Genomic DNA, 21953 nt, shown 5'->3' on the forward strand with positions numbered 1-21953 from the left:
CCAGCAGAACTATGAAGAGGGGATGGAAACGGGGTTTAAGCATGAATCCTGCGTCTGTTACATAACGAATTTCTTTCCCCAGAGCCATTCAAGGTCCGTTTGCGGCTGAGGAGTTGTAAGAACATCCAGATCTGAGACTGAGAGGATAAATATTTGTTCTTCTCATACAGTGTACAAGGTCATCCTCTTACACACTGTAACACCATGCAAATGTGCTCTTGGAACAGAACAGTTAAATCTTTGGGTTGTTCCCTTTGCCTCTTACCGAGCTATTTGCTGCTTGCCACTGTGGATATGAAAGCAGAAGTTGACAAGTCCAATATTGTTAGGCAGAACACTCACACTTCTAGCAAACAAACTGTCCCAAACACAAATCCACTCTAACGTTTACCAAAGTTCAGCTTCTGTTCCAGCTGAAACAAGAGCCTTGGTAAGAGACACAGAGGGGCTGATTGGCTGGGCAGGGTGGGCAGGGTCCATAAAAGGCAGCTGTGGAACATCTGGGGGGCAAAGACATCACCCGGCCAGAGGCAAAGCTCAGGGCTCCTCTGACGGCACGTCTTCACCATGAGTGGGTGCCCATTTTTAGGAAGCAGCTTTGGGTGAGTATTTACCTCTATCCTAAGTATGGGTAAGCTCTTAGGAATGTCAAGTATGAACGCTAATTTCGGAATTTCAAAAGCAAGGGTGAACGCTGTCACCCTTCTTCCCTTGTTTAATAATTTGCTTTGAAAAGTTAGCAGTAAGAGAATTCTCGTCACCCCTATTATTACTTACTGTTCTTTCTCAAGCTCTGTTTTTTTCTTCTCACTTTTTCATCTGCAGATATGCTTTTAAAAACCTCTCTGTACAAGGCAGTGAAGAAGACAAATCACAAATGGGTGTGAATAGAGCCAGTAAAGGGGGACTTATCTATGGGAACTACCTGCAAGTAAGTGGCAGAGTCCTTACAAGGAGTAGCTTTCATTGCTAGGCGCCAGGTGACATTTTCATGTTTGGGTTTTTGTTTGTTTGTTTGTTTTCTCAGTCGCCAAATACTTTTCTGGACCTAAAGATATCTCTTTTCATACACATGTATGCTTTTTCAAGTTTTGTTAGAACAATTCAGGAGACTCGTATGTGAAGATTCACCTGCCTGACAGAAGTACAATAAAAGCAGAGAATGCAGAATCCAGACCGAGGAGCACATGGGATAAGATAAAGCGCAGATAACTGGCAGTCATTGCACAACTTGTATACCTGAGACCTGGTTACCGAATCCCAGCCTAGATAATTGCAAATGTCGCCAGAAAATTTCCTCTTTTAAATTCTTTATCGTAAACTAGAAATGTTGAAGGCGTATGTTTAGATGAAAGAAAGATGTTACAAAGAGGTATTTGGAGATTATTTTTATCTCTCTTTTTTTTTTTTTTTTTTTTGGCCGTGCCACGCGGCATGTATGATCTTAGTTCCCCGACCAGGGATTGAACCCATGCCCCCGAGGTGGAAGCGTGGACTCTTAACCGCTGGACTGCCAAGGAAGTCCCTGGAGATTATTTTTAAGACGTGAAGTGATTAGAGCCCTTGATGCCCTTGTTGGTGGGTTTCTAAGGATGAGCTGACAGGCAATGTTAAGATCTTCTTAGAATCGACTCTTTAGGAGAATAAAAGAGCAGCGGACACACAGTAGCCTAAGCAAGCTATGAAGCTTTTATGGCACTTCCTCCAGGAGATGGAAGGGACATGATTTCTCAGTGAGGGTAACAGCATTTGTTATGGTAGATTCCTACCAAATATACTTTCTTCTGAAAAGAATAAAACTCACAAATTCAACTCACTCTTTATGAAGAGACAGTAATTGTTTAAAAGAAAGTAGATTGGTTCCTGAGCATTTGGGATTTGGGGGACTTCTTTCAGTATCGTATTCTACTTATTAAAGTTGGTAAAAATCTAGTTTTGCAATTTCAAAATCAGTCTTTCGTTTTGTAATCTTTTTTCCAGCTTTATCAAGATATAGTTGACATATAACGTTGCATAAGTTTAAGGTGCACGCACGTTGATTTGATACACTTATATATGGCAAAGTGATTACCACCAGAGCATTAACTAACACCTGCGTCATGTCACATAACAGCCATTTCTTTGTTTTGCGGTGAGAACACTTAATATCTAGTATGTAATGCATTGTCATTAACCATAATCACTAAGCTATACGTTAGATCCACATAACTTATTCATCTTGTAACTGGAAGTTTCTCCAAAATCAGTTTTTCTATTTTTTTGCTTAAAGTTGGAAAAAGTTTTGAACGCGCAGGAACTTCAAAGTGAAATAAAAGGAAATAAAATCCATGATGAGCATCTTTTCATCATAACTCATCAAGGTAAGTTGCACACAAGGTTGGACGGTAACTCTTCATAGTAATTTTCCATCAGTGACGAGGAAAGATACCACACTTTGACCTGTAACTCGGTGGAGGACTAAGGGATCACCTTTGTTAGGATGCTTGCAAATACTTTACTGTCAGATAAATTCTCATAGGACCTCCTTCTGCGATTTATAACAGTCTTCTTTCTGCTACCTCGGTGCTTGCTGGATCAGTTAGGACTCTGTCCGAAACCCAAGGGGGCTTTCTGTCTCTTGGAATTCACAAAGAATTTGCAAGCTAAGATGTCACTATTTTTCAACTTGGAACGTTAGAAGACATTTTCAAGAAACAAATCCCTCACATTTACTGTAACTTTACATACCCTACAGAGAGCTGGTACTAAACAGGAATGTGAATTTTGTCTAAAATGTGTGTTCCTACTCTCCATACTTCTGACTTCTGGGTAGTGGTTTTTAACGTAGAGTCCTTGACTTTGGAAGTTTAGGAAGTCCCTGAACTCTTTGAAATTTTGTGCAAAATTTCACAAACGTGTCTTTCAGAGGTCTGTGACCCCCAAACCTTTAGATTTCCTCTAAGATTGTTGGTGTCATAATACTGCCCTCTGGCTGACCAGGGCCCAGTGACTCATGCGGGTCAGTGCTGCGTTTCTAGATGTTTCCTTGTCCTATCAATTCTTTGTGCCTTTTCCTCAAATGATTGTTTTCTTCACGGACTGGCTAATATGATCGTCTCCTTTGAGGTAAAAACAATTAAAAATGGAAAATAATGGGGCTAATGTGTTACTTCTCCTGTTTTTTATGTTGACATTTTTATCAGTGGCTCGAAGTCAAAATCAGCAGGGGAGGAATCACCGCAGGGCAGCACACGTTGGGAATCAGAAATTTGTTTCGAATCCCATCTCTGCCATTAAAGATGGCGTAACCTCGGTCAGGTTTCTTGACCAGTAATTCTCGCCATTTCCCCACCTATACAATGGAAAGAATGATTGTTTCTTCTCATGCATAGGGTTGTTGTGAGGATGACATGAGTAACGTGCACTAAGCACTGAGCTCAAGATAGAGCACACAGTCAGCACACAACCAATGGTAGCACCTATCGTCTGATGGGGAGACTTTCCTTCCATCAGAACACGTGGTCAGTGGGTCATGGGACCAGCTACACAAAGTTAAACCTGGAAACGTGACTCACAAACTGATCCAAAAATATTTGGTTTGCTCTTTTTGTCCAAATATGGAAAATAGATTTCTGAAAATCTCCTTAAATGTAATTTAAAGGTATAATTTGATCCCCTTCATTAGAACAGAAGCACAGCCTGTGCCCAAACAGAAGGCACTAACGATCACTAAGATGATTGGTTTCCATGCTCCTCTAATGACTACACTGGCTGCTTAATTCATCTCTTCATATAATAATCACCCAGCATTTATCTTATGCCAAACACTGTGCTAGGAACTGAGGGAAACAGATGATTGTGACAGAGTTTCAGCCTGTTCACAGCTTGTCCTCCCCATAGAGTTCAGTCCCTAGAAACAAATACGTTGTCATACGCATTAGGTTAATGAGTATAAGGGTCTCACTCTATAGAAGTTTAGTATCACTTCCACTTCTCCACACACCTGCAGCTTCCACATGGGAAGTTAGATTTAGATTACGTGCTATATCCTCAAAGACATTAACAATATTTTGTTGAGAGAAGTCAATTGGAAAATAACGTAAAGCATATGGATAACACGCCTGGCATGTTCAAGCACTCAATAAAAGGAGGCTGTTATAACTTTATCGCTAGTATTTGTTTGTAGCATGAAATGGGGCTATATTGGCCTTTATTGATTTTTAAGTTACATTTTGATTTCTCTTTCAGTGTGTTAACCGTGTCTTTCATATAATTATGGTCAAAAGGCTCCCATCACTTTCCAACTGACAATGATTTTCCCCTCGCAGCTTATGAACTCTGGTTTAAGCAGATCCTCTGGGAATTGGATTCTGTTCGCGAGATCTTTCAGCATGGCCATGTGAGTTGCTATGTCACAATAGTGTTTTCATACTTTTCTTGGAGAATGTAGAAAGTACTATTAATGGGAAAAGTTTAACACCAAATGGTGGAATTATAACTTAACGGGGGAAAAACGTTTGTAGCGGAGAAGAGTTTAGTCACATCTTCCCTGCGTCCTTATCACCTTGCTCCAAGGTTCCTTTCAAATTTTAGTTCCAAGCCCCTTGCTTAGAACTCCATATTTTCCCCTTAAAAAAAAGTTATGATGAACGACGGTGGGTTGCCAGGACAGCTAATGCAGATTCTTTCATCAGGAGGTAGCAGAGTTGTATTTCTAATGAACGTTTGCATGGGAAGACAGGAGCAATGGTGAGGAAAGGGAGACGGGGAGAAGGAGGAGGGGAAAGAGGGAGGAGATGATCAGGAGGACCGGGGGGCGGCGAGGACAGAGAGGGGCGCCCCGCGACGCTCCCGCAGCCTCCCTCCCAGCCTGCGTCCTGCCCACACCTTCCTCCGCCCTTGGAGGACACAGGACCCGGCCTTGGGTCCCCCAGCTCGGAGCCCCTGCGCCAAGGGGGCTGGGAGGAGAGAACATCCATCCTCGGACAGTGCCCTGCTCGTACCCGTGAACGCAGACCCCGTCCATCTCAGCGGCAACTCCCGCCTCAGGACGGAGCCCAGGGACCCAGGGGTCTGCTTAACCTGCACGCACGAGTCCCCACGTTCCCTGGACTTTATTCCTTAAAGCAAAACTAACAGAGACATTTGCTAAGGAATCGGTGGGAGTTGTGGTCCAGAATTTACTTAAAACTTGCTTCCGTATAGTTTTCTATTTTTAAAGAAAAAAATGATTTTGAGGTTGCAGGCATTCCTTGTACACAATTCAGAGTTGCTATTAGTTCAATGTCGACCTAAGGCACATTTTAGTGCGAAGGTTCCTCTTTAGAGTAGAGATGGCCTTAACAGGAACACATTGTTGTTTATACCCTATTTAGCGTCTTCCAGAATTGAGGACTGATTACTGCTTCATTTCCTAACCCCCAGGTCAGGGATGAGAGGAACATGCTAAAGGTGGTAACCCGAATGCACCGCGTGGTGGTGATTCTCAAGCTCTTGGTCCAGCAGTTTTCCGTCCTGGAGACCATGACAGCCTTGGACTTCAACGACTTCAGGTGTGCACGTGGCTTTGGCAACACGCAGGGCTTACCCTCCCATTGTGACGGGCTGGACAGAACGTGTGTGTTGTGTTGTGTGACGTTAGGAGCCTGTCCTGCTGACACTTTGTCACTGGGAGCACTTGGGAATCATCACCACATGCATTTAAGCAGCTATTGAAAATGTTTCATCCCTTCCTTTTACGTATGAACATAGCGCGATCCATGAATTTCGGTTCATCGTGTGTGCCCGATTTTTATCCCAAGAGGATTTTAGACAACTTACCAAAATGGCTAAAAAGGCTGATGTAATACACATAACTAAATTTAAATGATTAAAAACTAAAAATAAAAGAGAAACAGGAGTGATATATAAAGAAGCATGTCAGCAAAAGTGTCAGTATAAGTTATGGATTAAACTATAAATTTTATTTTTTTATATTTTTTAATTTTTATTTTATATTGGCGTATAGTTGATTAACAACTATACTCAGGTGTGTTAGTTTCAGATGTACAGCTAAATGATTCACTTATACATATACATGTATCTATTCTTTTTCAACTTCTTTTCCCATTTAGGTTATTACAGAATATTGAACAGTTGAACTATAAATTTTAGAGGTACATTTCCAGGAAGATATCTATCTATCTATCTATGAAATCTTTTTTCATAACCAACATTTGAGAAGAAATCTTCCTAAGAGCGTCAGGTGCATTTACTGATGGAACAGACAGTGTCTTCTACATATTTGACGATCAAATGAAAAGTGGTAGAATTCCTTTGTAGTATATTTAACAACTTGAAGCCTTAGTACCAGTTAGACGAAGGAAATTTGTAAGGATGTGAGAGCTATGTGGGGTGGGAGTACTCACACTTTGTGATGCCCTATTTTGTGCTAGGCAACATCCCATTCATTTTACTTGTAGGGTCTCACCACTGCTCATAATAATACTAGGTAGTGAGATTAATGAATTGAACTTTAAAGAGAAATGGAATAATATATATTTTTTTTGGTCGCATGGCTTGCAGGATTTCCCCCACCAGAGATTGACCCCGGGCCACAGCAGTAAAAGCGCCGAGCCCTAACCACTGGACTGCCAGGGAATTCCCTTGAATAATACTTATAAAGAAGCTTTTAGCACTATTGAATGAAAAATATTGCTCAGTGTTCACCTGGAAAAGCTTAGTATACACACATTCATGTACGTGTCTGCATGTGTATGTATAAGTTTACATGTAAACACACACACATAGATAAACACACACATACATACACATATGACCTTCCACAAACTATACAAACGTCAACTGACAGTGACAGTGACGGCCAGGAGCTCGTCGTCCTGATTTCGGTGAAGTCCAAGTCCTGGTCCAACGCTAGGCAGTTGTGTGTCTGTGTTTGGTGATGTCTGGGAGAGTCACACTGACCACCTTTCCCAACAGAAGAGACCCTTGCGGCGACTGACCTTGACAACCATCTCCTCCCTCCTCTTCGCCCTCCCCCACCTGTTCTCACAGAGAGTACTTATCCCCGGCATCAGGCTTCCAGAGTCTGCAGTTCCGACTGTTAGAAAACAAGATAGGGGTTCTTCAGAGCTTGAGGGTCCCTTACAACAGAAGACACTACCGTGATAACTTCAGGGGAGAAGACAACGAGCTACTGCTGAAGTCCGAGCAGGAAAGGACCCTCCTGCAGCTGGTGGAGGTGTGTGTGCAAAGGCCACTGGGAACGCCTAACTCAGCACAGCTGGTTACTTGAGCTTCTGCGACACCCGGATTTTAAAATTCATATCAAAGTTGGGTCGCATTCATTGTAAATAAGAGAAGAATGATTTTATAGAAATACTTCAGCTGGTAAATTCCACTAATTAAAATATTAAAAGCTCTCTTGAGAACTTCAGAGATATTTATATAATCAATGATATGTTAATATTTAATAACCTCCTTATCTTATTATAACAATCCTTTTAAACATTCTTGCTAAGCAACACTTGATTAGCTGATTTTTAAATTGGGTATGGTTATTTATTGAATCAGCTTTATTTCTTTAAAATATTCCATTATTGAAAAGTTCCACAAGTTGTGTTGAAAATGTTTCTTAATTTGTGTTTCTTAAGTTGTGCTTCTTAATTAAACTAAGTCACTAAGATTCTATCCTTCAGAATTTTTCTGCTTCATATCTTAATTCTGTGTGGGTCTGTAAATGGCCTTAAGGAATTATTAATTTGTTTTTGCATAAGTAAATTATTAAATAAGGATTGTATAGTCTTGATTTCCTTGACAAAGTCTTTCCCTTTGCAAATTAAATTTTTATTTTAGTGAATTATACTCTGCTCACTAATCCCCTGGGCATTGTAAGTGTAGATTTAGGTTAATAAATTATAGGTAATGCTATTTAATGGCTTATAAAGATAGAGAGAGAAAGAATCAGAAAGCTAATTTCAAAACCAAAAATAGGCTAAGTGAGAACCCACAGAGATGCATGGATTCGGTTTTATTTCTAGATTAAAAATCCTGTGGCATCTTAAAATAACTGAGCAGTCAGTTGATTTCAAAGTTGCTAAGTATACGATGTCCCTGCACTTAGAAGAAATCATATCTTATACATGTCATGATTCCTTCAGCTCCTAAGACATAAACTATTTTGAGAATAAACCAGAAGCCCTCATTAAAAGAATGCATAGATATGTTCATAGATTTATAGAAAAAAATTGGGATTTCTGTAATAATGTATTTCTTAATAAAGAGTAAATATCTTTAATGTGATTTCCTTTAAGATTAGGAGAATAAAATATTGCTATTTTATAAATGAAGAAATTGAAGGGAAAGAGAAATATTTACACACACAAAAAACTTAGGATGTATGTTTCTCAAAACCATGAAAATTTTCTGTTTCAAGTTCATAAATGTTTGTTTCAAAGCATTTTACATATTTTAAATTGTACAATGTATTTACTTGAAAAATATTTATTTCAGGCATGGCTGGAAAGAACCCCAGGTTTAGAGCCACATGGATTTAACTTCTGGAGAAAGTTTGAAAACAACATTGTCAAAGGCCTGGATGAAGAATTCACAAGAATTCAGGTATTTGTGAAGCCAAAAGTAAACATAGGTTTGCTACAGGAGGAAGTACTGGGAATTTCATTTTAACCATTTTCTCTTAATCTTTCATTTTCCTTATGTTCTTTTACAAATGCATCTGCTTGGAATAAATTACATGGTTGATTTAATTTTACTGATGTGCAATAAAAATTAAATAAAGAAGTTGATTGTAGGCAAGACTTTGAATAGATGAGACTAATAGACCTTTCTCATTTTTATTGAAAATATCATGTTATGACCAGTTCTAGACAGAAGTGGGCTCACAGAGGACCAGTGATCCAATACACTAAGCCATATAACTTTCCTTCACTCTGATGTGTCTGCTGAGTTCTTCCTGTTGGCTCTCAGACAATGTCAAGTTTCTCTCAGTTAAAAAAAAATATTATAGATTCCTCAATTTCCCTCACGTTATGGACCCCATATCCTTTCTTCACGACCAAATTTCTTGAAAGAGTTGTTTCAATTCTACACCTTGAGAGGCTGTGCCATGAGGTGTTTAAAGCAGGAACCTGATGTCACAGTCATGGGTCAAGTCCCCCCGTCCCTGCTTGGTGACCGTGTGCCATTGAACCCCTCCTGCTACCTAATCTCTCTTTGCTTCACTCCCTTCATTGGCAAAATGGAAAATACGAGTATCTACCTCATAGGATTACTGTGAACATTACATGAGATTCACATTTGCAGAGTATTTAGAACAGCAGTCAGCATAGTTATTTCTTTTTCTCCATCTAATTCTCGACCCAGTTCAGTCTGCCTTCCTTCCCGTCATTCACAAATGGCCACCGGTACCTAAATCCCATGGCCATTTTTATCTCCATTTTACTTCATTTCCTACTGGCTTTACTACTAATGACTACTTACACTTTCTTGAACATTTTCCCCCATGGTTTTGGTATCAACATTTCTGTCTTCAGCTAGTTTTCTGACCCTTGTTTCTCTGTCTCCTTTTCACAAGGATGGGCTCAGATCCCTTGCATTCCCTCTCTGTCCTCTTCCACCAGTGAACTCATTTATATCCACTGATTCAGCATCTGCTAAGACACCAGTAATTCTCAACTGTTTATCTCTAGCTTAGTTAGCTCCTTGAATTTCCTTTTTTTCTTTCTTTTTTAAAAAATATTTATTTGGCTGCTTCAGGTCTTAGTTGGGGCAGGATCTTTTGTTGCGGGGCGTGGGCTCTTCCTTGAGGTGCACGGGCTTCTCTCTAGTTGTGGCTCCCGGGCTCCAAAGTGCATGGGCTCAGTAGTTGTGGTGCACGGGCTTAGTTGCCCCACGGCATGGGGGATCTTAGTTCCCTGACCAGGGATCAAACCCACATCCCCTGCATTGGAAGGCGGATTCTATTTTATTTTATTTTTTACTTTTAATTTTTTTTACTTTTTATTTTTTTAACATCTTTATTGGAGTATAATTGCTTTACATTGTTGTGTTAGTTTCTGCTGTATAACAAAGTGACTCAGCTATACATATACATATGTCCCCATATCCCCTCCCTCTTGCGTCTCCCTCCCACCCTCCCTATCCCACCCCTCTAGGCCGAGCTGATCTCCCTGTGCCATGCAGCTACTTCCCACTAGCTATCTATTTTACATTTGGTAGTGTATATATGTCCATGCCACTCTCTCATTTCATCCCAGCTTACCCTTGCCCCTCCCCATGTCCTCAAGTCCATTCTCTACATCTGCCTCTTTATCCCTGTCCTGCCCCTAGGTTCCTCAGAACCATTTTGTTTGTAGATTCCATGTATATGGGTATTTGTTTTTCTCTTTCTGACTTATTTCACTCTGTATGACAGAATCTAGGTCCATCCACCTCACTACAAATAACTCAATTTCGTTTCTTTTTATGGCTGAGTAATATTCCATTGTACATATGTGCCACATCTTCTGTATCCATTCATCTATCGATGGACACTTAGGTTGCTTCCATATCCTGGCTATTGTAAATAGAGCTGCAATGAACATTGTGGTACATGGCACTTTTTGAATTATGGTTTTCTCAGGGTATATGCCCAGTAGTGGGATTGCTGGGACATATGGTAACTCTATTTTTAGTTTTTTAATGAACCTCCATACTGTTCTCCATAGTGGCTGTATCAATTTACATTCCCACCAACAGTGCAAGAGGGTTCCCTTTTCTCCACACCCTCTCCAGCATTTATTGTTTGTAGATTTTCGATGATGGCCATTTGACCGGTGTGAGGTTGATACCTCATTGTGGTTTTGATTTGCATTTCTCTAATGATTAGTGATGTTGAGCATCCTTTCATGTGTGTGTTGGCAATCTGTATATCTTCTTTGGAGAAATGTCTATTTAGGTCTTTTGCCCATTTTTGGATTGGGTTTTTTGATTTTTTGATATTGCGCTGCATGAGCTGCTTGTATATTTTGGAGATTAATCCTTTGCCAGTTGCTTCAATTGCAAATATTTTCCCCCATTCTGAGGGTTGTCTTTTTGTCTTGTTTATGGTTACCTTTGCTGTGCAAAAGCTTTTAAGTTTCATTAGGTCTCATTTTTTTTTGTTTGTTTTTATTTCCATTTCTCTAGGAGGTGGGTTAAAAAGGATCTTGCTGTGATTTATGTCATAGAGTGTTCTGCCTATGTTTTCCTCTAAGAGTTTTATAGTGTCTGGCCTTACATTTAGGTCTTTAATCCATTTGGAGTTTATTTTTGTGTATGGTGTTGGGGAGTATTCAAATTTCATTCTTTTACATGTAGCTGTCCAGTTTTCCCAGCACCACTTATTGAAGAGGGTGTCTTTTCTCCATTGTATATTCTTGCCTCCTTTATCAAAGGTGACCATACGTGCATGGGTTTATCTCTGGGCTTTCTATCCTGATCCATTGATCTATATTTTTGTATTTGTGCCAGTACCATACTGTCTTGATGACTGTAGCTTTGTAATATAATCTGAGTCCAGGAGCCTGATTCCTGCAGCTCCATTTTTCTTTCTCAAGATTGCTTTGACTATTTGGGGTCTTGTGTGTTTCCATCCAAATTGTGAAATTTTTTGTTCTAGTTCTGTGAAAAATGCCATTGGTGGTTTGATAGGGATTGCATTAAATCTGTAGATTGCTTTGGGTAGTAGAGTCATTTTCACAATGTTGATTCTTCCAATCCAAGAACATGGTATATCTCTCCATCTGTTTGTGTCATCTTTAATTTCTTTCATCAGTGTCCTAAGTTTTCTGCAAACAGGTCTTTTGTCTCCTTAGGTAGGTTTATTCCTAGGTATTTTATTCTTTTTGTTGCAGTGGTAAATGGGAGTGTTTCCTTAATTTCTCTTTCAGATTTTTCATCATTAGTGTTTAGGAATGCCAGAGATTTCTGTTAGTTTTGTATCCTGCTGCTTTACCAAATACATTGATTAGCTCTAGTAGTTTTCTGGTAGCATCTTTAGGATTCTCTATGTATAGTATCATGTCACTGCAAACAGTGACAGTTTTACTTCTTTACAATTTGGATTCCTTTCATTTCTTTTTCTTCTCTGTTTGCTGTGGCTAAAACTTCCAAAATTATGTTGAATAATAGCGGTGAGAGTGGGCAACCTTGTCTTGTTCCTGATTTTAGTGGAAATGGTTTCAGTTTTTCACCATTGAGAATGATGTTGGCTGTGGGTTTGTCATATATGGCCTTTATTATGTTGAGGTAAGTTCCCTCTATGCCTACTTTCTGGAGGATTTTTTAATATAAATGGGTGTTGAATTTTTTCGAAAGCTTTTTCTGCATCTATTGAGATGATTATATGGTTTTTCCCCTTCAATTTGTTAATATGTATCACATTGATTGACTTGCATATATTGAAGAATCCTTGCATTCCTGGAATAAACCCTAGTTGATCGTGGTGCATGATCCTTTTATGTGCTGTTGGATTCTGTTTGCTAGTATTTTGTTGAGGATTTTTGTATCTATGTTCATCAGTGATATTGGCCTGTAGTTTTCTTTTTCTGGGACATCTTTGTCTTGTTTTGGTATCAGGGTGATGGTGGCCTCTTAGAATGAGTGTGGGAGTGTTCCTCCCTTTGCTATATTTTGGAAGAGTTTGAGAAGGATAGGTGTTAGCTCTTCTCTAAATGTTTGATAGAATTCGCCTGTGAAGCCATCTGGTCCTGGACTTTTGTTTGTTGGGAGATTTTTAATCACAGTTTCAATTTCAGTGCTTGTGATTGGTCTGTTTATATTTTCTATTTCTTCCTGGTTCAGTTTCGGAAGGTTGTACTTTTCTAAGAATTTGTCCCTTTCTTCCAGAAATTGTCCATTTTATTGGCATATAGTTGCTTGTAGTATTTTCTGATGCTGCTTTATATTTCTTCAGTGTCAGTTGTTACTATTCCTTTTTCATTTCTAATTCTATTGATTTGAGTCTTCTCCCTTTTTTTCTTGATGAGTCTGGCTAATGGCTTATCAATTTTGTTTATCTTCTCAAAGAACCAGCTTTTAGTTTTATTGATCTTAGCTATTGCTTCCTTCATTTCTTTTTCATTTATTTCTGATCTGATTTTTGTGATTTCTTTCCTTCTGCTAACTTTGGGGTTTTTTTGTTCTTCTTTCTCTAATTGCTTTAGGATAAGGTTAGGTTGTTTATTTGAGATGTTTCTTGTTTATTGAGGTAGGATTGTATTGCTATAAACTTCCCTCTTAGAACTGTTTTTGCGGCATCCCATAGGTTTTGGGTTGTTGTATTTTCATTGTCATTTGTTTCTAGGTATTTTTTGATTTCCTCTTTGATTTCTTCAGTGATCTCTTGGTTATTTAGTAGTGTATTGTTTAGCCTCCATGTGTTTGTATTTTTTAGATTTTTTTTCCTGTAATTGATATCTACTCTCATAGCGTTGTGGTCGGAAAAGATACTTGATACGATTTCAATTTTCTTAAATTTACCAAGGCTTGATTTGTGACCCCAGATATGATCTATTCTGGAGAATGTTCCATGAGCACTTGAGAAGAAAGTGTATTCTGTTGTTTTTGGATGGAATGTCCTATAAATATCAATTAAGTCCATCTTGTTTAATGTATCATTTAAAGCTTGTGTTTCCTTATTTATTTTCATTTTGGATGATCTGTCCATTGGTGAAAGTGGGGTGTTAAAGTCCCCTACTATGATTGTGTTACTGTCGATTTCCCCTTTTATGGCTGTTAGTATTTGCCTTATGTATTGAGGTGCTCCTATGTTGGGTGCATAAATATTTACAATTGTTCTATCTTCTTCTTGGATTGATCCCTTGATCATTTTGTAGTGTCCTTCTTTGTCTCTTGTAATTGTCTTTATTTTAAAGTCTATTTTGCCTGATATGAGACTTGCTACTCCAGCTTTCTTTTGATTTCCATTTGCATGGAATATCTTTCTCCATCCCCTCACTTTCCGTCTCTATGTGTACCTAGGTCTGAAGTGGGTCTCTTGTAGACAGCATATATATGGGTCTTGTTTTTGTATCCATTCAGCCAGTCTATGTCTTTTGGTTGGAGCATTTAATCCATTTACTTTTAAGGTAATTATTAATATGTATGTTCCTATTACCATTTTCTTAATTGTTTTGGGTTTGTTTTTGTAGGTCTTTTCCTTCTCTTTTGTTTCCTGCCTAGAGAAATTCCTTTAGCGTTTGTTGTAAAGCTCGTTTGGTGGTGCTGAATTCTCTTAGCTTTTGCTTGTCTGTAGAGGTTTTAATTTCTCCATCAAATCTGAATGAGCGATCCTTGCTGGGTAGAGTAATCTTTGTTGTAGGTTTTTCCCTTTCATCACTTTAAAGATGTCCTGCCACACCCTTCTGGCTTGCAGAGTTTCTGTTGAAAGATCAGCTGTTAACCTTATGGGGATTCCCTTGTATGTTATTTGTTGCTTTTCCCTTGCTGCTTTTAATATTTTTTCTTTGTATTTAATTTTTGATAGTTTGATTAATATGTGTCTTGGTGTATTTCTCCTTCACTTTATCCTGTATGGGACTCTCTGTGCTTCCTGGACTTTATTAAGTATTTTCTTTCCCATATTAGGGAAGTTTTTAGCTATAATCTCTTCAGATATTTCCTCAGTCCCTTTCTTTTTCTCTTCTTCTGGGACCCCTATAATTTGAATGTTGGTGCATTTAATGTTATCCCAGATGTCTTGAGACTCTCCTCAATTCTTTTCATTCTTTTTTCTTTTTTCTGCTCTGTGGTAGTTATTTCCACTATTTTATCTTCCAGGTCACTTATCCGTTCTTCTGCCTCAGTTATTCTGCTATTGATTCCTTCTAGAGAATTTTTCGTTTCATTCATTGTATTGTTCATTCTTATTTGTTTGCTTTTTAGCTCTCCTAGGTCCTTGTTAAATGTTTCTTGTATTTTCTCCATTTTATTTCCAAGATTTTGGATCATCTTTACTATCATTACTCTGAATTCTTTTTCAGGTAGATTGCTTATTTCCTCTTCATTGTTTGGTCTGGTGGGTCTTTACCTTGCTCCTTCATCTGCTGTGTTGTTCTCTGTCTTTTCATTTTGCTTAACTTACTGTGTTTGAGATCTCCTCTTCGCAGGCTGCAGGTTCAGAGTTCCCGTTGTTTTTGGTGTCTGCCCCCAGTGGCTAAGGTTGGTTAGGTGGGTTGTGTAGGTTTCCCAGTGGAGGGGACTAGTGCCTGTGTTCTGGTGGATGAGGCTGGATCTTTTCTTTTTGGTGGGCAGGGCTGTGTCCAGTGGTGTGTTTTGAGGTGTCTGTGAACTTATTATGATTTTAGGCAAGGCTGGGCATGTTATAATTTAACCTTCTAGAAACGTTGTTTTTCCATCTTTATTTGTTTCTCCATACCTCCTTTTTTATTCTCTGTGGCTTCCTTAGGCTTCCGAAAATGCATCAAGCATCCACTGCATAGAGGTCTGATTTTCTCCTGTTGTAATTCACTTTCTTGCAGATTGGCTCTGTTAGGTCACTCTTCTGACGCTCAGCAAGGCTGCTGACCGGTCCAGTCAGCAGCTCATTTTCCCTGTTGTGTTAGTTTCTGGAATGGCCAGCCTCGGGGAAGGGATGTGTTAATTTCTTCTTTCTTGTAGCCATCCACAGGTGGAACAGGGTGGAAGGCAGATTCTTAACCACTGGATCATCAGGGAAGTCCTGCTCCTTGAATTTCAGATTCGATCCTTCTACCCCAGATAACTCTTTCCCTGTCTTCAGGTCTTGGTTCAAGGACAACTTCTGTGGGATGGTCTTTCTCAACTTCTCTGCTACTATAAGTTATTATGGACAACACTGCCCCTTTACACCACTGCCTATGGTTGTAATTTAACTTTTTTCAGTGTTTCAGTCTCACCAGATAGGGATCAAGGGACTCAATTTTGCTCATGATTTTTATCTCTATCACATTAGCCTGACATTTACTGAATAAATCAATAATCAAGTGGCTATAGTGTGCACACACATTCTTACTGCACAGTGTGGTTGTTCTGATAAAGTGAAGACAATTGGGAAAATGGATTTTTGCTCCAGCCCAAGTAACTGAGTTGTAAGTAGTGCATGTGTTGTAAGCAGGAAAATAAGAATTTCCTTAAACAAATCAATAGATACCAAATGAAAAAAAAAAAAAAATAACAGTGGAAAATATCTAAGGAATTGTATTTACAGAATATTGCACTGAAGATAGAATTTCAGTAGAATTAGTAGTATCTCTGACTAGGAATTCTTAATTTTTCCTAAGTGGAATGACTTTACTGCCTGTATTAAATAATTGCTGTCTAAAATTAGACCATTATTGACCACTTGTAGTTACCTCCAGCTTTGCCCATCTGAGTCCATTTCTCTTGATATTTATGAAGAGAGTATTTGGGTTTAACAAATCATTTAAACTTAAACAAAAGTATAGAACCAGTGGTATGAGGAAGGTCCTGTCTCATAAGCAGGAATTTCCAAGCTGCAGTATTAGTTGATATAGTACATATCCTAAGTGCACCCTTTCTGCACCCAGCTAGTTTTTTCTCACAAGCAATGTTTTCTAAAATAAGGATCTCTTCTCTCTTGGGAATGTTAATGCAGTATTTTCCCCAAAGGCCAAGGAAGAGTCAGAGGAAAAGGAGGAACAAAAGGCTGAATTTCAGAAGCAGAAAGAGGTGTTGCTATCCTTATTTGATGAGAAACGCCATGAGCATCTCCTTAGTAAAGGTAGGCATTTCTATTCCGAGGATCCTTCCCCTGAAACGTAAGACCGTGAGATCAAAAAGTCAAACCTTACTTGGGGGGAAGAAATGCACACTGATATTTCCACTCATAGGAACAAGGGATTTTTCATTTGTCGTGGAAGTTAAGTATTTTCTATACCAGGTTTTTCTTTTTTCTTAAGTGACTTAAAATATATTTAATAAACCTTATTTTATAATTCTAAAATTTATTTGAAGTGTTTCCAATAAGGTATTCATAAATGATACAGGAACTGAGTATTTAGGAAAAGAAAAAAGGTCAAGTCCTTTTGCATGTGGCTGTTTATTGCTTGATTTCTAACCCTGCCTATTTAAAGGTTTTGAGAATTTAAAGTATGTGTACATATATATGTATATATATTTAAATTTGTCTTTTAAAATCTAATATTAAAATAATGTTTTAAATGATAGTTTTCCAAATTCAAGCTAAGGGATGAAATATTTAAACGAACATTCACATTCTTTTCTAAAAACATGTGACACAATTATTTAAGGTGATGATTGCCAAATGAACATGAGTGCCTTAAATTACCTATTAAATTAAAACTTGCTATGTGTCTTGCAGGAGAGAGACGGCTATCATACAAAGCACTTCAGGGGGCCTTGATGATATACTTTTACAGGTAAAAGCAAATCAAAAGAGGAGAATTAAGGCATACAGCATGATTGTTTTACTTATTTATTTTTGGGATTTTTTTGGCTGTGCCGCACGGCTCGTGGGATCTTAGTTCCCCTACCAGGGGTGGAAGCCGTACCCCTGGTAGTGAAAGCACTGAGTCCTAACCGCTGGACCGCCAGGGAATTCCCAAAAGAGGTGAATTAGAAGTAAAAATGGAGGAGTAGATATAGATAATAAATCCAGTATAAAGCTTATACATTGCAATCATAGTTTTAAAAAATCATTTAGATTTGGGGGAGGGGAAGCTTAGAAAATAATCGTGAAGTCTCATGAGGTTTTTCTTTATTTCAAATAGTAAGAGTCCAATTTTATTCCTGTGGTGGGTAAAAAAAAATAAAAATACACACAACTTAATCAATATCCTTTTCATTAAATTCTGCAAAGTGTTATGTGACATTAAGTGTCCTAAGGACCCAAAGTTTAATCTGTCTCAGAAACTCAGCCATGAAATGGGTTCTGTCACTTAATGATGTTGTTATTCCTGTTTTGTAAAATGAAAAAGAATGAAGTGAAGACACCTTATAAACTGCTGTTCTGCTTGTTCAGCAATTTCAAGTCCAACTGTCTTCACCATCCGGTGTCTGGGACATCCACGTCCTGTCCTCCTAGCCACGTGGGTGAACGGCCCGTCTTTGTGTTTCATAGATTAAATGTGTCAGAGCAATAGATGGCACACTAGTAAAAAGCTAAAAAAAAAAAAAAATCTGTGTTTACTGCCTGTCTTACTTACTTGGATTTATTTTTTAATCCTCTCCCATCTATTTTTCAGAATGGCAGCATAAAAAACCCTTCTGTTTTCCTCAACTGTTAGTAAGCATATGCTGTTCAGGCTTATGTATCCTCGGCAGAAAATGCACTGAGAGAGTTGGGGGCTTAGCTGCAAAAGGAAACACATATATCAGAGGGAACTGTTACAAGCACTCTTTGTTTTCACGTTTTAACATCTTTGCCTGGAAGAAGTTTCTGACTGTTATCGGCTAGAAAACCCGAGATGGTGTCCGTGTCTGCCTTTTATGAGAAGGGTTGTGAGGTGCGGCTCCGGCTGGTCACTTCCCGTCTATCGAGGAATGTTCTAGACTCTTACACACGTGCTGCAACATGAGTGGTGTTAACCCCTTTTAGGAGATGAGGAAACTAAGCCTGGGAGAGAGATCAGAGCTGTCACAGCTCCTAAGAGGCAAAAGGGATGCTTGTTTCAGGCCCAACAGATGGTAGAATGTGTGTTCTTCCTGACACACTGGACTTGCCTGAACACTTTTTATTATTATTATTATTATTATTATTATTTTTCTTCGCCAGGGAAGAGCCCAGGTTCCAGGTCCCTTTCCAGCTGCTGACCTCCCTCATGGACGTGGACTCGCTCATGACCAAGTGGAGATGTAAGTCCCCCCGGCCCCCCCAGAGCCGCTCCCTCCCCGGCACCCTCCCCTCCTCCACGGCTGTGTACCGGGGGTTGGGCTCCGCTCTCAGGGCCGACCCGCCCGGGGCGCACGGCAGGTACCGGTGCCCAGCGCTCACGGTTCCTGGGTGGGCCCAGGAAGACGCTGTGTTTGATAATCAGAAGAAACAAGTAAGCTTTGGGTCGAAGCAAGTGTCGCCTGTAATAGCAACGTGCTCATCCTGGCGTCAGCACAACTTGAAAGTATAATTTCAGTAGCTGGGGTTCATGGAGGAAGGGCCCCACGAGGACACGAGTAGCGAGGGCTCACGTAAGTCGCAGGGCCTCCGTCCACGGCGTCCGAGGGCTGAACGCAAGGGTGGACGGACGCCCCGCGCAGCCTGGACCGGGCGGGGCGCCGGGCGACCGCCCCGCAGCCTCATGCGCTCACACCCGAACCTCCCACGGGCTGAGGGGTGAGGGCAGGCGAGGATCGTTACCGACCCTGCCCTGGGCGCACGGGGAGCTAACGCGTGTGTCTGTCTAGACAGCCACGTGTGCGTGGTGCACCGGCTGTTGGGGAGCAAGGCGGGCACCGGCGGGTCCTCGGGGTACCAGTACCTGCGCTCCACGGTGAGGTAAGCCGGGCGTCCCTCCTCATCTCGGGCACCCACCGGCGCCTTTTTCTCCACGGAGATGCGCCTTACCTGGGAAAAGTCACTTAGGCTCGCTCCTGTCTGGACTGCCCGCACTCCACGTATCCTTAGATCAAGGGACCCTGTGGGAGCCTTCGGAGGTCACTGCAAGCACCCTTAGTTCTGGAAATTCATCACTGCGTCCTCGGATGCGAGGGCGCGGGGCACCAATGTCCGCATGACCCGGGAGGGCAGGAACCAGGAACCAGGAACCACGAAGCGTTTCCAACTTACTCTGGCTCAGGTCTGGGCTAGACTAAAATGGGTATCATTGACTCCGCCAAAGTCCTCCTGGCCAGATGAATGATGACACAGCTGAAAGTAGGTCCTTGTTTGCTGACAGGACTCTAGTTTATAGGATAAAAACTACTCCCGTGTGCTCCAGAGTGCCTTTATCATATTGTTTACAAGGAAAGAAAGCAACATTTACTGAGCACTTCAACCATGCTAGAGAGATTTCTAGGGCATTCATGGTCTTACTTTATTTAGTATTCACAGTAGTATAGACAGATGGATATACAGATAGACACATCTGAACACTAGGAAACTTACAGAGCCCCGTGGGAAAGGAGACTCGAGAATAAATTAGATGTTCACATTTAGTCTCCAAAATTCTTTTTTTTAAATTTTATTGAAGTATAGTTGATTTACAATGTTGTGTTAATTTCTGCTGTACAGCAAAGTGACTCCAAAATTCTTTATAATTCACTATTTTCATCCCTACTCTTACTACCTGATTGACTAAGTTATAAAACACACAGTTTCTATTTTCATCATTTGTAGAGATTTTCACTTTCCCTGGGAATAAACGCTAGACTGAATGATTCACAAAAGTTATTGCTTTGAATTTTCACAGTCATTACACGTTTTCTCTTTTGCTGAGAATAAATTTTCTAAGCAGCATGAAACTGTAAACGATTGTGCAACACGAGCACAGCCATTGGGGTGGTGGGAACAGTGAACACAAACAACATTCCTGGTGTGTCATTTTCTCATTAAATCTTCACAAAGGCCTGGTTAGAGGAAGGGAGTGTAGTTTTTACTTTACGGAGTTAGAAACCAAAACACGGAGCCTTAGACAACTTGCCCAAGGTCACATGAGTTGCAAATGACAGAGCAAAATTTGAACCCAAATTTGACTTCAAAGACAACTGTTCTTCTGCTATAAAACTGCAAGTTAAAATAGTTGACTAACAAACACATGGCAATTTTAAATGTGAAAATCACTCTTATAGACATTTATTATAAATCTAAGATGGCATTTCAATTTATTCATGCACTCACGTCACTTACCTGGCAGCAACTTAACGGGTGGGAAATATTTTCTGATGAACAACTAGGAATTCTGTGTGCTTTCAATTTATAATTTTGCATCCTGTCCTTTAAAAGTCAGAAACAAGAACACACCCTTATCTTTATGAAGGTAGCATGGCAATAATAAAGCTCTAGGTTTTAATCTGGACCAGCCTGGTCCGGACCACTGAAACACGTAATATGGTTTTATGGGCATGAACCTTGGATATGGAATAAAAATGAAGCAATCTTAATACTAATACTCTTTGATACACACAACATGGAACATATAATATAATACTGAATACTAATTATTTATGGCAAAATATCATTATTTGAGAAATTTAAAAATCTTTCATGTCAGTAAGTCTAAAACATCTGTATATATGTGTTTCTCCAGTGACAGGTACAAGGTGTTTGTAGATTTATTTAATCTCTCAACATATCTGGTTCCCCGACACTGGATACCGAAGATGAACCCAATTATCCATAAGTTCCTTTACACAGCTGAATACTGTGACAGCTCTTACTTCAGCAGTGATGAATCAGATTAAAATCATCTGCAAAAATTTATGAAGAACATTGATTTCTCAGTCTGTGGTCTTTTTTTCATTGGCTATGAATTTTCATGACTACGCAGAGTCCTAATGTAATATATGTTTATACATATATATAGCATATATAGCACTGTAGCTCTGATTCAATCCTAAAAATAATTTTATTACCTCATGTTTGTGATGATATCAGACTCAACAGTAAGATAAGAAATTCAGTTGCATTGTAGCATTGTACCTAGGGTGTTTTCCTATTAGAGACAATGTCCCTGTGTTTACCTTAATGTAACCATTTAATGTAATAATTTTCTCAGTTTCATACCTTATAAGCTTGTAAACTTCAGCTATTTCAAATATTTTATGCAATAAAATGTGTCATTCTGTACAAAGATGTGTTCAATCAAAACGTTTTGTAAATAGTAAATAAAATTTAGTCTTTTGACATACACTGTTTTGGAAACATTGTTTGTATTTGTTAGGACTCTTGGTGACCAAGGACAGAAATCTATCGGAAACTTACCTGCAGGGGGTTTATCGGGAAGTTTCTCCCGAAGCTTCCAGAAGTGAGAGAGGCTTGGGGA

General features: G+C 39.5%; 1 protein-coding gene across 2 annotated transcripts; it reads left to right on the forward strand.

Annotated features, from left to right (window-relative positions):
* Positions 1 to 526: 526 nt before the first annotated feature.
* On the forward strand, positions 527 to 21372 carry TDO2 (tryptophan 2,3-dioxygenase). 2 transcript variants are annotated; one of them, XM_059923861.1, is made up of 12 exons: positions 527 to 602; positions 826 to 931; positions 2270 to 2360; positions 4308 to 4378; positions 5404 to 5531; positions 7033 to 7219; positions 8491 to 8598; positions 16627 to 16738; positions 17339 to 17396; positions 18752 to 18831; positions 19378 to 19468; positions 21219 to 21372. In XM_059923861.1, exons 1-12 carry the CDS (start codon positions 568 to 570, stop codon positions 21370 to 21372), a joined length of 1221 nt encoding a protein of 406 aa, XP_059779844.1. In that variant the 5' UTR covers positions 527 to 567. The 2 variants fall into 2 exon arrangements, with proteins under 2 accessions (XP_059779844.1, XP_059779845.1); XM_059923862.1 differs by lacking the exon at positions 19378 to 19468 and having other exon boundaries at positions 21219 to 21337.
* The last annotated feature ends 581 nt before the right edge of the window (positions 21373 to 21953 follow it).

This window comes from Balaenoptera ricei, chromosome 5, assembly GCF_028023285.1.
Source record: "Balaenoptera ricei isolate mBalRic1 chromosome 5, mBalRic1.hap2, whole genome shotgun sequence".
NCBI lineage: Eukaryota > Metazoa > Chordata > Mammalia > Artiodactyla > Balaenopteridae > Balaenoptera > Balaenoptera ricei.

What these genes read in the sequence shown, in the direction of transcription:
- TDO2 (XM_059923861.1), top strand. Translation starts at nt 568, where the DNA reads ATGAGTGGGTGCCCATTTTTAGGAAGCAGCTTTGG. An exon ending in TTTTTAGGAAGCAGCTTTGG is followed by an intron (nt 603 to 825) that starts GTGAGTATTTAC and finishes TTTCATCTGCAG; the next exon opens with ATATGCTTTTAAAAACCTCT. An exon ending in TGAGCATCTCCTTAGTAAAG is followed by an intron (nt 16,739 to 17,338) that starts GTAGGCATTTCT and finishes TGTGTCTTGCAG; the next exon opens with GAGAGAGACGGCTATCATAC.